Source organism: Daphnia magna, linkage group LG5 (assembly GCF_020631705.1).
Source record: "Daphnia magna isolate NIES linkage group LG5, ASM2063170v1.1, whole genome shotgun sequence".
In the NCBI taxonomy this organism is placed as follows: Eukaryota; Metazoa; Arthropoda; class Branchiopoda; order Diplostraca; family Daphniidae; genus Daphnia; species Daphnia magna.
Window position 1 is genome coordinate 434,416 of NC_059186.1, and position 13,971 is coordinate 448,386.

General features: G+C 37.7%; 3 protein-coding genes and 1 pseudogene across 4 annotated transcripts; all 4 read right to left on the reverse strand.

The window, feature by feature from the left end:
- Window positions 1–118: 118 nt before the first annotated feature.
- LOC116923857 (chymotrypsin A) lies at window positions 119–4,412 on the reverse strand. Its single transcript, XM_032930422.2, has 9 exons — window positions 4,290–4,412; window positions 3,038–3,165; window positions 1,840–2,213; window positions 1,655–1,749; window positions 1,384–1,528; window positions 1,065–1,212; window positions 778–917; window positions 618–699; window positions 119–512 (listed from the first exon to the last, which is right to left on the reverse strand). Exons 2-9 carry the CDS (start codon window positions 3,147–3,149, stop codon window positions 427–429), a joined length of 1,182 nt encoding a protein of 393 aa, XP_032786313.2. The 5' UTR covers window positions 3,150–3,165; window positions 4,290–4,412; the 3' UTR covers window positions 119–426.
- Window positions 4,413–5,539: 1,127 nt separating this feature from the next.
- On the reverse strand, window positions 5,540–8,372 carry LOC116923858 (chymotrypsinogen A). Its single transcript, XM_045173657.1, has 9 exons — window positions 8,315–8,372; window positions 8,040–8,190; window positions 7,511–7,893; window positions 7,311–7,405; window positions 7,029–7,173; window positions 6,685–6,841; window positions 6,343–6,485; window positions 6,179–6,257; window positions 5,540–6,040 (listed from the first exon to the last, which is right to left on the reverse strand). The coding sequence occupies exons 2-9, from the start codon at window positions 8,170–8,172 to the stop codon at window positions 5,961–5,963; spliced, it is 1,215 nt and encodes a 404-aa protein (XP_045029592.1). The 5' UTR covers window positions 8,173–8,190; window positions 8,315–8,372; the 3' UTR covers window positions 5,540–5,960.
- A 1,284-nt stretch (window positions 8,373–9,656) lies between these two features.
- LOC116935288 (chymotrypsinogen A) lies at window positions 9,657–12,079 on the reverse strand. Of its 2 annotated transcripts, none has more exons than XM_045173656.1 (9): window positions 11,904–12,079; window positions 11,694–11,825; window positions 11,127–11,524; window positions 10,931–11,025; window positions 10,717–10,861; window positions 10,400–10,547; window positions 10,083–10,225; window positions 9,919–9,997; window positions 9,657–9,805 (listed from the first exon to the last, which is right to left on the reverse strand). In XM_045173656.1, exons 2-9 carry the CDS (start codon window positions 11,809–11,811, stop codon window positions 9,717–9,719), a joined length of 1,215 nt encoding a protein of 404 aa, XP_045029591.1. In that variant the 5' UTR covers window positions 11,812–11,825; window positions 11,904–12,079; the 3' UTR covers window positions 9,657–9,716. The 2 variants fall into 2 exon arrangements, with proteins under 2 accessions (XP_045029591.1, XP_045029590.1); XM_045173655.1 differs by having other exon boundaries at window positions 11,694–11,832.
- On the reverse strand, window positions 11,927–13,812 carry LOC116923462 (annotated as a pseudogene).
- Window positions 13,813–13,971: the final 159 nt, after the last annotated feature.

Consider the following 13,971-nt stretch of genomic DNA (forward strand, 5'->3'; position numbering starts at 1 on the left):
CCCATGGCCACTTTTTTTTAAAATAACGATGATGTGGACAATCCCATGTGCCACACCTAATACAATCAATAAGAAATTTGTTAGAATGAAAGTCAAATGAATAATCACCAGTTGAATGTTTTGATTTGCAATTTTTTTATTCAGATTAAAATTTGTTTTTTGGAAAATTTAAAAAGCTATAAGCCGAGACAGAAGATAGTTGCAGAACAACAAAAAAAACTTGCTACTTTTTGCTTCTAATAAAATAAGCAATTGAATTTTTAAATAGAAACCGAGAAAATCATGTAGGATATAGGCACAAAACTTAGCGATATTTTTCGAATCTCAGAGTTATGCACTTTTCCAAACAGGTTTGCCATTTCGCCGTGTGTCGTGTCACATATATAGCCTTTGGAACGTGTGACGGTGTGTAAATAATCACGCCAATCAATTCTTCATGTTTCCGTTAATCCATCCCCTTAGCCAATTCACCCTCGTGTAAACACCTGCAGGGAATAGCGGATTCGCGCATCCTTCATATAAAAAGTTATCATGAATAAAAGCTCGAAAATATAAGAAAAACACGTAGCTATAACAAATTTGATTTTGTGAAAAGGGCAATAATGAAAGTTCCTTACCACGTCCCCAACTGACGATGCCCGCTTGGTACCATAAACCGTCCGCTTCAGATTGCACGACGAGCGGACCACCGCTATCACCCTTTAAATAAAGATATAACGAATTTTCGCTTGTATGGTTAATTGTTAACATTTTTAAATGACTTCAAGATTTATATACTTGGCACGAATCAGATGTACTGCTATCGGCACACAGCATATGGTTAACAATTTGTCCAGGATTTGTGTAGATGTTCTTGCAATCGTCGTTCGTTAAGATCGGAACGTTAGCTTGCAATAACTTTTGCGAACTCGCACCACCTAATCAATTCAAGACATCAAGATCATACAAGAGTCGCTTTTGTTTGTTTTTTGATCGAGTAAATAAAATGGATATTTGAAAATGAGTTGGTTGGCTTCACGCCTTATGCACGGCAGTGTGTTCATATATTAGGCCTACGTATATACCGGATTGTATCCTTCCCCATCCCATAACAGAGGCAGTTTGTCCGGCGTAGACGTCGAGTTCTCCACTTGCAGGTGCCAAGCAGACGGGTGAAATGGCTTTTGAGTAAGTGATGGGCGAGTCCATTGTTATAATGGCGATATCGAAGTACTATATAAAAATCGACAAAAGGAAAAAGGAAATTCAGACGCAAGCGCAATACTTTGAAAATAAAATTTAAAAAGACAAAAAAAAATTACTTAGAAGACGCCGCGTCTATCTACATGTTTCAACTCATTTGAAGCATAAATTCAAGAAGAATATATAAATGTCGGAACTTACAAAATTTCTGTTATTATATGCTTTATGAAGTGCAATGCGACTGATTCTTCTCGTCATTATCGCGTCATCCCCTTTCTGACCACCGTCTCCACGGTCATGCATTCCAAGTTTCACAACCATTAGCGACAAACCAAACATGGACTTTCTAAATACAAACGAGTTGACCAAGAATATAAAATCATTATAAATCATTTGAAAGCGACTGTTGATGAAGTGCATCCATAAAAGTAAGTATATAGACGACTGGTATTAGGCTGTATAGGCTATATACCTTTCAAAACAATGGGCCGCTGTCAGAATTTGAGTTTCAGAAATCAAAGATCCACCGCAATTGACGGACCCACTGCCAGGCTCCATGAAGCCAACCTATATAAATGCACGAAGATCAAGCGGTTTTAAATTTTGAAATCAGCTTTATCTTATTATCGCTCATTGTATTGCTACCCAAAAGCTTACCATGAAAGGCCAAGAATTCTGAGTAGCTTCCGTGCCACTGACAATCCGATTTTGATCAGGTCCAGCGCCACAAGTAATACTGCTCTGTTTGGTTTCTTGTTTGAGTGTCTGGTCAGCCCTGATGGAACCGATTGCCGGAATAGCATAGGCTCCGCCATACACGAAAGGATGGTGCAACCAGTTGTAAAAATTCGGGCCTTGCTGCTGCGGATGCAGGCCGATGCTGTACGAATTCACTTCTGCGATCGGCTCGACGAACGGGATGTGTGAATTAGGAACTAGGCCACTATTCAAGAAATTTTTTATTGGCATAAAATCCGATTGGCTAAACGGGAAACTCTTTGCAAGAAAAGAGCCATCCGATGCCCGGTCGACTGTTAGAATTCAATCAATCAAAGAACAAAAAATTGTATTAGACCCTATACATTATAGATAATTGTTGTTGTTGCTACATTAACAAAAATGTAGAGGTCTATCAAACAATTTAACAATGACACGATAACATTTTTATTTAATGTAGTTAAATGCAGAGTCGGGCATCGCTCACTGAAACACGAGCGCGCTCTAAACTTTCCGCTCAGTGCCTCAAAGTGAGCGGATTTTCGCTCTAGCTCACAAAAAAAAAAACGAGCGCGCTCGTGCTCGTTTTCCGCTCTCGCTCTTCACACAAAAAAATCTCTGTCAAAAACTTGTATTTTCTCCTCTTACTCCTCTTAAAAGCGATCACAGTCGGTTATAGGTATTACAATTCCCTAATTCCTACACCTAAAAAAGTTAAAAAAGTTGCCAGTTTCGAAAAGATATTCCATTTTGTTTCAAAAACACAAGTTTGTCAAAATTACTGTCCGATAAATTTGAACGTTTTGGAACAAAAATGAGTCCCGCAGTGCTGAAAAGACGATTTTGGGTGTCGTCTACACAGTTGCGTAGTTTTTCAAAAAAAAAATTGTGTTCATAGATAGCGCACTAAGTTTGGACCAAATGTTTTTATTGCTGACTGATAGATGGCGTTCGAATTCGAGCGAGTCGCCCAGCAGGTCTTCGCTCAAGCTCAAGCTCGCGTTTTTTAAATTGAGCGGCTCGCGCTCGTCGCTCAGTGAAAATCGCGAGCGCGCTCCTTTTTCGCTCAAGCTCAGAGCGCGCTCCGCCCGACTCTGGTTAAATGGCATAAAAATGTATTTATTTAAAGTGATCATACTTTCGAAAACGATGGCGTCGTTCGTCTGATAAACGTGGCCATGGACTTGGCCCAGCAATGCGATGGCTGCCACGAAAACGGCTGCAAACTCATTGACTTTCATCATTCCCATGCCTATTCTTGAACTTCTATTGCAGCACATATATACGTGTAGGGGAGAGTGGGGGCAATTGATACACTTTTTGGTTTTTTGTATTTCTTGAAAAAAAAACTGAAAAATTTAATATAAAAATTATATAGAATTGTAGCCTATTATCTCAGCTACTAAACGATATTTTTTTTATTAGAAAAGATTAATTATAATAGTAGTAAATTGTAAAAAACTGAGGTCGCTTCGAGTGTTTCAATTGCCATGGTAGCAGGGCAATTGAAACTGTGTGTCGACGCAATTGCAACGTGGGTTTTCCCATAAGGAAGCTTCTTCATACCCACATAAAATGAAAATCACGATATCTCAGCAGCCCCAACTGCTAGTGTGATCAAATTTTACCATTAGGTACAATGCGATTTACAGATTTTTAAAATATGCTTAAAGTAGATCGTAATTTAGTTTAAAATATTTAAATAATTAAATTAAAAAAAAACCATTAAGCAACATGCTTTTTTAAATAAATCCCAAACAGCGAATACAAGTATTTTAGTTGTCTTAACATGATGATTTACATTTGTTTAAATAAATTACGTCAAATACTTGCAAAAAAAATGCAACCACTCGCAGACAGGGAATATAAACAAAGTGTTTCAATTGTCCTGCAATAGGGTCATCGTTACATTTAATTATTTAAAATTATTTAAGAATGCAGGGAAAAATTTAATGACATTAAATTGTAGAAAAATAAATTGCATATCATCTGAAACTAATTTTATTACTAAAGCGTAGCGTTTTAGGGGTTAAAACAAAAAAATTGAAAACGCAAATTTAACAGGCGGAGAACAAAAAACTGTTTTTTCGAGATATCTTAAAAAGTTTTGAATACAAAAACTCGTAAATTTTTCTAAACTTGTAAACCCCCTCATTCTATTAACCCAAATTTTTTCAAGAAAATTCCTATTATACGGCGAGAGAAACAATTTTTGTTTCAATTGCCCTGTGTCTCAATTGCCCAGCTCTCCTCTATATAATATTGGAATACGTTTTATCAAATATTTAATATATATAGCCTAATACTTGCTTTGCAACATGATACTTAAATTCTTTTTAAAACTTAAAAAATATAGCGAGATTTATTTAATTTATGTTTAATATTTTTACCGCAATTCACCACCGATGTTTTCGAAGCGCTTCAACGACGGAGATGATTTTCTTAAGCTGCTGAACGAGCCGATTCTGATTCTCTTTGCTGCAATAACGCGCTTTTTATTAGGGCGATACGGACGTTTGCGTCCCCACCCATCGCATAGGGACTCCTCTTTTTTCTAGATTTTTTTTTCTCGTTCACGTATAAAAAACTTGTCAACCCCAAAAGTTATTGAGTACAAAAAACTGGTTTCGTATAGGACGACTATTTCGATTTCATAGCATTGTCACTACAGGTCGTATCAAAGGTATGCTATATAGTTGTTATTGTAACATCGTTGACCTTTATCAGCGAACCTGAATCAATTACAATTTGCATTGGCTGTATATACAGTCCAAATAAGGGTTCAATGTCACTGCCACCAAGACAAGCGTTGCATTTTAAATCTCGTTTCTGTTATCTGTTAGGGGCGTCGCCTTTTTGAATTAACTTAACAATTAAAAAGTATAAACGAAGTTAGCAAATGCGTGTGTGTGCTGGTGAACTTATACCAAAAAAGATTTAATTTTTAGTGCAATTATGCCAATTTTTTGCATCTTTATATTGTTTACCTTCCAGAACCTTTCAATAATGCCCGTTTTAAAAATTAGATAGACTATACTGATAAACTTTAGTAGCCAAGCAAGGTCTCTCATATAGTAGAACTACAAAAACTAATTCGTTGGTACGTTGACTGTCCTTCAAAATTTCATTATAGATTAGAAAGTTCATTCACCGATCGATGATCGCCTTCTTTGTCAATAACGATGGACGATAATTCCGTGTGCCACACGTCATGTTTCTGAATCCAATGTCATTCTACTAAATAGCTAATCTGTTCAATCTTCCTGCTCCTTTCAGTTGAGGACAAATCAGTTGCCAAGTGAATCAAGTCTATAAGATGTTTGGTCTTTTCCGTCGCTACACAGCACGCGGCGGTAAATTTCAAAACGCTAATACACGAATGGAAAAACAGACTGGCAGAGTTGTTGTCGAGGGAACTCTCCTATATTAACAACATTTAGTTCAAGGAACATGCATTAGATATAGTGACAAACCATTTCCCATTAATAAAGGCACCATCCACTTTGAATTTATATAGCCTATAGTTGATCATTATCAGATATCTGAATTGATAAAGGGGTTGCGATAAAACCTCATTTGATTCTGTTTTATTCAAAAAAAAAGTTTTCAATAGTGGAAAACTATAATATTTCATTCGAAATCAGCGTTTATTTTTGTATTACAGCAGCAGGTTCGGTTTTATCGAATTCCAAGTCAATCATTTTAAGCTCAACTTTTTGTGAACAAGTCGGGCTTCGCAATGGCGAAAACAGAAAAAAAATGATAGAAAATAAATAAAATGGTAGTTTCACCAGCTTCATCAGTATTTTTTAAATTTAAATTTCATTCAGGACTACAAGAAAAGAATTGTATAAGTGAAATGTGATTTTAACACGTTTTCTTTAAGAAAGATTTTTCTAATGCCATAATAGTATATTCTGCATGTTTTCAGAAGAACGACAGAATACATTATAAACATCATGGTTTCGGCTGTCATAAATAAGCGCCCTTGAAAGAAAAATTTCCCATTTTCCGGAATCTTTCGATCTATATGCGTGATCGTTTGCAATAACGAATCGATTCTACATATATTTTTTAACCCAGCTCACTAGTCGTGGTACGTACGTATAAACGCCTGCAGGAAATGCTGCATTCGCGCATCCTGTAGAAATGAAAAATACTTCTCATTCATGAATCTGTCACAAATTGAATCTGATATACACGTGTAAGAATGATGTCGATCATTTATAGCGTGTTTTATATCCTATAATAACAATAAATAAGAAAAAGAATGTCATACCGCTTCCCCAACTAACGATGCCGGCTTGGTAATAAGAACCGTCGTCAAATTTGATGACTAGCGGACCGCCACTGTCTCCCTTTGAGTTATACATAACGAAATTTCATGGGCGATATATGATTCATTACATTTCAATTTGAAAAATGACTCTAAAGATTTAATACCTGGCATGAATCGGATGTACGAGAAGAAGCACACACCATATGGTCAGTAATTTGGCTAGGTTGGCTGTAGATTTTCTTGCATTCGTCGTTCGTTATGACTGGAACGATGGCTTGTCTTAATTTAGACGTACCCGTATTGGCACCTGGTTATACCACAATCAAACCAATAACGTATAAAACTATATATATATATATATGACAAAATATGGACGCTTCTCAATGATTGAGATAAAAATGATTAAAGTTATATATAGAGCTATATCTTTTTACTTAGCTATATTCCTATATTTGAAAGATTTATTGCTTTAATTTCTTATATTAGCAATTTCTTTGTTTACATACCGGATCTGACATCACCCCATCCCATGATGAAGGAATCCTTTCCGGCGTATTCATCGACGTTGGCACTTTCTGGCGGCAAACAGGCGGGCGAGATGGCCTCTGAGTAGGTGACGGCGGTGAATTGTGACTCCATTGTCACAACAGCGACATCGTAGTTCTATAAAAATAAAAAATAGAAAAAAGAATAAAAGAAAGAATCGGTCACTTGTGCTCGGACCTTGTTGCGACCAATCATAAATGGGAATGCAACTTTGACGGAAAAAAAAAATAATAATGGGTTCCTTGTTTCAACTTGTTTGCATCCATTCTTACATAAATGCAATAAGAAACAACGCGGCACTTACAAATCTTCCTCCATTATATTCTCTATGAATTGTCACGCTTTTGATTCTCATCGTCCTTTGCGCATCGTCCGGTACTCCCGCACTGTTGCCCGTGTAGTGCATGCCCAGTTTCACAACTTTCTGTGACAATTGATACAGCGACATCCTACACCCATATAAGCAAACGGAGATCAATCATCCCCAAAAAAGATTCATAGCTAGAAGTAAATTAGAGGCAGCATTGATTAAATGCATGAATTGAAAGTATTAACTATAATATAGACGCCATATAATATATCTTACTGTACAAAACAATGGGCCGCTGTCAGAACTTTAGTTTCCGAAATTAAAGATCCGCCACAATCGACTACGCCACTGCCTTGCGTCATGAAGCCCACCTGTATATATCATCAATTCACTAAGATCATCAGCGCTTAATATATACAGCAGTCAATGTCTTTGGTGGACATTTTTATAGGTGATGTAGTACACGCAAAACTTACGACAAAAGGCCACGAATGGGCAACAGCTTCCTGGCCATTGACGATGCGGTTGGTATTGGGTCCAACGCCACAAGGAATACTCCCCTGTTTAGATTGGCGGTTGAATGTTTGCTGATCATTGCTTGAATTTCTTGTCGGGGCAGCAGCAGCACGGGCATACACGAACGGGTAATAAGGCAGCCAGTTGTACAAATTCAGCTCTTGTTGCGGATGCAGGCCCAGCATGGTGTAATACGAATGAACATTTTTGGTTGAACCGACCAGCAGAGGGATTTGTGATAAAGGGATACGGCCGCCATCCAAGAAAAATTTGATTGGCAAAAAATCCGATTGGCTTTTTGGGAAAAACTGAGGAGTAAAGGAGCCATCTGCCGCTCGATCGACTGTGGATTTGTTAAGTTAACATTTAAAAATTAGCTAAAGTCTAGGCTAGGCTACTTTGAATAATCTGATTCGTTATATTTCTGTTGCACTTTATGCTGTAGAAATGACCATTTTCAACAGAATTCAAAATATTATTTATATTTACTTTCGAAAACAAAGGCGTCGCTCGTACGATAAATGAGGCCGTTAGCCGGGAACGGGATGCTAATAACAAGAATGACAGCAGCTGCCACGAAAACGGCTGCGAAATCACTTACTTTTTGAATTCCCATTCCCATCCCTTTGGCTTGATACACCTATATTTACATAATATAATGTAGACGATCAATGAATTTTATTGTACATTTCATCACTGCAAGACATTAAAAAAGACTCATCATTTTTTATCTTGCTAATATATTATATAAACAATTAACTTACCCCGGTGGTTGATGGGGTGAGTGTGTGACGCTTCTGCGATGCCTTCTATTTATTTATCAGGGCGCTGCAGACGTTTGCATTATTTTGTTGCAAGATGCAGCATTTCATTTTCGGGGCGATCATTGTTTCTTTTTGCCCCTTTGATGAATAAATCAGAACCACCCAACGCCATAAATGTTATATATTGAGAAGAAGAGAAGCTGTTGCGAAGCGACGGATTTGGTTTGGTGAGAGTAATACCGGTAATGTTATTTCATAAAAGGTATTATTCAAGTTGAATGTTCAGGGTTTGATTAACCTTATCCTGTATTGGAATCACGTAAGACTTGTATTCATTTACACACGTGATCCGAATTTGGTCTTTTGACAAAACTGAGTTGGCAATTTGACAAAAACGAATACGTCTGTTATCAATCGCAGATCAAAAAATTCAAACGACAAGATTCAACCAACAGGTCCTTAAATTTGCTTATATGTACAACAATGCGTTGCCACCCTTGTTTACTTATAAATCAACTATCGTCCTCGTAACTTTTACCAGCAACTTGTGCCTTCAGGTGAGGTAAACATGAGTTGCCGTGCAAGTCAGGAATCACAACTGAATATATGAGATGTTTTGTGGTCTATATCAGTGCTCATCTATAGATTATGGCGAAGAAAACATGTACGCCATTGAAGGGCATATTCAATGACTGTGTACAGCTTTATTATTCACCTGTGCATTCTCGTAAAATATATTCAATTATTCTTCTATAGGTTCAAGTTCATCGCTTGCAATTTCTATACCTTCTTCCCAATTTTTTCTAATCTAAAAAAAAAGGGGGAGGGGAAACCCCTAATTGTTTGTCAACCATGTCGTGACGTGGATTTTATCGCCAAACGTTAAAGTCGCCAAAAATCAAAACCCGAATAGACAATGGAAGAACTGGTTTAATAGACCATTGCCATTATGCTATATAGCCCAACCTTTAACAGCTGAACGTCTGATTTTTGTCCTTATAAAGCGACGCATATAAAAAACATTGTTGATTCCCCAAACTGGACACTGATGGTCTGGTACATATTAGGACTGTTCTAACTATCTGGTGTTGGGGTCTTTATGTACCTTCAGGTTCTATTAAAGAAATTGACATCAGACATGCACTCGCTCGTTTCATCGTAACTGAAACGTATATATAAATCTTGGCCTGACTTGGAATATATACGTCCACAGATTGGTCTTTTTTTGAGCCTATTTAAATTTCCAACTCAGTCGACCGTTATGCGTTTGAAACTGTGATGCGAAACGTTAACGATATCGAATTATAGAAATAAGCGCTTGTCAAAGAAAAATAATAATACATTTTCCACTAACCGAATCGTGTATATAGACTATATAAACTTCGTATATAAAATATGCAAATCACTTCTGCCCCATATATTTGCCAATCCAGCTCGATAGCCCTGGTACGTTCGCGTACACACCTGCAGGATATTCTGGATCCGCGCATCCTACACACCAAAAATGTCATGAATAAATCTCGCCAAAATTTAATCTCATAATTAACAGAGTCGATACTTTAACGTGTTGATCCATTTAAGAAAAATGTTCAAATATATATTACCGTATCCCCAACTAACGATGCCGACTTGGGTCCAAGAACCGTCGTCAGATTGCACGACGAGCGGACCACCACTGTCGCCCTGTACACGGAAAGTCAGCAACATTTTCGTTTGCATAATTGATTATTTCGATCTCAAAACAGGGCTCTAATGAATTTTTACGTACTTGGCACGAATCCGATTGGCTAGCAGAAGCACACAGCATATTGCTAGTAATTTCGTTAGGTTGGCTGTAGATTTGCGTGCATTCGTCTTTCGTTATGATCGGAACCGAAGCCTGCCTTAATTTAGACGGATACAAGCCGGTACCTGTGTTAAATCAAACCAACGCAAAATTCTGATTTAATAAAAAATTTGCTATTTCTTATGATGACGAGTGGATCAAATATAAACGATGCCATATGAAATATCTTTGTTTGTTGTTGTTGTTGTTTTGCATATACTTCACTCGCTATATATTTGTGAGTAGACTACGTATATTACCGAATGATGTGGTTCCCCACCCCATGACGTTGGCACTCTTTCCTGCAAAGTCATCGATTTGTTCCATCCCCGACGGCAAGCAGACACGTGAAATAGCGCTTGAGTAAGTGACGGGTTGCTCCATTGTTATAATGGCGACATCGTAATCCTAATAAATTGACAGAAGACAAAGGAAAACAAACGTTGTGTTGAATCCAACTGGAAAAATGTAAGGGTATAAAAAAAGAAAATTGGTCGGTAGGCTATGTACTATATTTATACTTGTTAACGTGATGTATATAACTTCTTACGCACAATTTATAGGCGTCGGCACTTACTAAACTTCTACGATTAAACATCCTATGAATTGTTAGGCTGCTGATTTTAATCGCCTCAAGCGCGTCATCCGTCCCGCCGTCATCGTTTCCCCGGTCGTGCATGCCAAGTTTCACAACCTTTCGTGACAGCTGATACAGGGACAATCTATACATATACATATACATCATGCATTATTGATTAAATGAAAATCAAAATACGTATAGCCTATATTACCTTTCAAAACAATGAGCCGCTGTCAGAATTTCAGTTTCAGAAATTAAAGAACCGCCGCAAAAGACTGTGTTACTGCCAAGCGTCTTGAAGCCCACCTGTGTATCATCCATTCACGAAGATCAACGCGTTAAAAGTCTATACGGCCAATGTTGTCCGCTAAAAGTTTTTTTTTTACACAATACACCATAAAACTTACGACAAAAGGCCAAGAATTTGGAACGGCTTCCTGGCCATTGACAATGCGATTGGTATTGGGTCCAACGCCACAAGGAATACTACTCTTCTGTTTGAATTCGTGATTGAATGTCTGCTGATCCTTGCTAGAATTTAATGCCGGAGGAGCAGCAGCAGCACGGACTCCTTCAAAGATGAACGGGTGGAGAATAAGCCAGTTGTACAAATTCAGTTCTTGCAGTGGGTGATGCGGGCCGATGTTGCTGTAGTACAAGTTAGTATTTTGCCGAGGTCGATTAAGTTCAGGCAAAAATGCAGGGTTAATGAGGCCGCCAATCAGGAAGAAATTGATTGGCAAAAAATCCGATTGTTTGATTGGGAAAAGCTTTGGAGAAAAGGAGCCATCCGCCGCTCGATCGACTGTGAATTTAAATATGTAAGTTATATAAATTACTTTGAATTATTTGATTCTTTATACAACACTGCACTCTGTTATGCTGGATTATATCCAACAAACCAACAGCAATGCGAAAAAAACATGTAAAAAACAGAAAAAGTGCAAGTGGTCTAATGAAAAAATAAAATTTACTTTTGAAAATTAAGGCATCCTGCGAACGATAAATGCCACCATTAGCCGGGCAGATGCTTAGAAGAAGGACAGTTGCTACGAAAACGGCTGCTAAATCGTTTACTTTTGGGATTCCCATTTCTTTCGTGTTGGCTATAGCCTATACATATACGTACAAAATGTTAAGAAAATTTCGTTTTAGGTAAGAAATGTTATATCGCTTATACATACCTGAATATTTCTTTTGTTTCTTAAAAAAACACTTTAGAACACTAGCAGAATAATTTGTGGTGTTACTGTCTCTCAATTCACCACAGCACCGTTGACCGATGTTTAAAACTCTTGCACGTTAAAGACGTTTTTCTTCTGGTGAGTGAGAGACGCTTCTGATTTTTGTAACCGTTTCAATGCCCACTTTTTAATGACACTGCTTCTGTATATTCATTTCTTTAAAATGGCAATCACATTTGTTTGTTTCTCCTATAGGCTATTTGGACACCGCCAAAGGTTATTACTGAGTAGAAAAAACTGGTTTGGAAGTGACCGGTTTTGTTTATAACATGACATTCTTTTACGCAGAAGGTTGAATGTCCGGTGATGTGATTGACCTTCTTCCTATTTGAATCATTTTGAGCTCGCATCACTCACTGTATACATGATTCAAATTTTGCTTTTAAACAAAATCCTCGCATATTCTTAATTAGCAATTTCTGGCTTCAGGTAAGGTGAAAAGAGTTGCCATGCGAGTCAGAATTTGACACAAGGAGAATGATGTTTTCTTGTGTCAGTGCCTATAATATCTTCTGGCAATGAATGAACGCTCGTGGGAGATATTCAAGGACCGATGTGAATAACCCTATTGTTCACCAGCATTCTCGTTCAATTGATATGTAAATAACTATCGTTCGTTACATGATTTGAAGGGTCACGTTTTTATTAGGGTTCAGGTGTTCTTCTGTAGCTCGACTCCAGTTCGTCGCATACAATTTCTATTCTCTTCGTATTGTTTTTAATTGTTGCTTTTCACAAATAGCAAATCGCAATAGTATTTAGATTTGAACATAGCTAATATGGCTATATTGGTAATAATCGATGACAAAAAACAAAGTTTGGCAAAAGATTTGATGGTCTTTTTAAACAATCCTTTTACCACGTCGCAGCAATTGTCAAGCGACCGGAGCTTGCTTATTTGACTTGTTGATTGAACGCTTTGTTTTTGTCAGACATTTTCCTTATAAAGCCATGCTTAATAATACTTAAACAGATCCTGAAAATTTAGATAGAATCTTTGTCAAGAAATGAATTAACAGATGAATGTTTCCTGTTCCAAAATGATAAGCATTTAATTTTAATGAATTTAATGTTGCAATATGCAAAGACCAAAAGAAAAAACAGCTTGGGAACAGAAGGTGGTTGATGCAAACATTCATTGAATTGAATTCTTATTGAAAGATTTGCGTTTTGCCACCATTACGACAATCGCCGAGCTTAAAGGAAGACGTCGATCCATCTTCGTATTTGAAAACGACTTGAGCGTTTTTGTTAGTCAATCCATTACCGTTGAAATTGAAATATCCGTCATTAACTCGATATCCCTTGATTCCAGCAAGGACAGCCTCTTTGCTGATCCTTCCGCCAGTGTTGAAAACACCAATGCAAGTGTACCATTGATTGTCCATCGGAGAATTCGGTCGGTGATAGCAAAGGGGAACGCGCGCTGTTCAGATTACACGTGCTGACTACCACGGCATCTACCACTTGCTTCCCGCAGTTGACTTGCAAGACCTGACCACACAAGCCCTGCCGCCATTTTAGATTTCCTAGGGCTAGAGATTCTCCAAGAGCAATGGCGTCGGTAACTGCGTAATCACCTTGAGGCACCTGACAACCTCCCGAATCAGACTTGTGAGCCCACCAGGTCCCCTTCACGTTACCTGAACATACAACTTGAAATCTTGAAACTTGAAAATGGTATAATGAAATGTCTTACGTTGGGCGTGACATTGAGATACAATGCACGCAAAGATGGTGCATAGCAGTGAAAAGAACTGCTGCATGTTGGGAAAGCTCTAAGCAGATGCTATCGAATCGAAGCCAGATGAGTGACACCTTTCAAAAAGCAGAGGCATTTGATGCTTTATATAGCAATGATTTAGTTGTCTGTCGATCGCCATTTCTGTTTGTTTTGGCTTAATTGCTTCCTGGTTCAGATAAGTCTGGACTACATCTGTTTCCAATAATAATGCCAACTAAATATAAGAGCTCTATTGGCCATTCCACAGATGTCGTCATCAAAACC

Excerpts from the sequence above, each read along its gene's own strand:
- LOC116923857 (XM_032930422.2), bottom strand. The coding sequence starts at position 3,149 with ATGGGAATGATGAAAGTCAATGAGTTTGCAGCCGTTTTCGTGGCAGCC. Across the intron at positions 918-1,064 it reads ATGGGGAAGGATACAATCCG|GTGGTGCGAGTTCGCAAAAG; the intron begins GTATATACGTAG and ends TGAATTGATTAG. Across the intron at positions 513-617 it reads CATCGTCAGTTGGGGACGTG|GATGCGCGAATCCGCTATTC; the intron begins GTAAGGAACTTT and ends TTTTATATGAAG.
- LOC116923858 (XM_045173657.1), bottom strand. The coding sequence starts at position 8,172 with ATGGGAATGGGAATTCAAAAAGTAAGTGATTTCGCAGCCGTTTTCGTG. Across the intron at positions 7,406-7,510 it reads CCCATTCGTGGCCTTTTGTC|GTGGGCTTCATGACGCAAGG; the intron begins GTAAGTTTTGCG and ends TGATATATACAG. Across the intron at positions 6,258-6,342 it reads GTACATCCGATTCATGCCAG|GGAGACAGTGGCGGTCCGCT; the intron begins GTATTAAATCTT and ends TATAACTCAAAG.
- LOC116935288 (XM_045173656.1), bottom strand. The coding sequence starts at position 11,811 with ATGGGAATCCCAAAAGTAAACGATTTAGCAGCCGTTTTCGTAGCAACT. Across the intron at positions 11,525-11,693 it reads GGATGCCTTAATTTTCAAAA|TCGATCGAGCGGCGGATGGC; the intron begins GTAAATTTTATT and ends TTAAATTCACAG. Across the intron at positions 10,548-10,716 it reads TGTTTAATCGTAGAAGTTTA|GATTACGATGTCGCCATTAT; the intron begins GTAAGTGCCGAC and ends TCAATTTATTAG.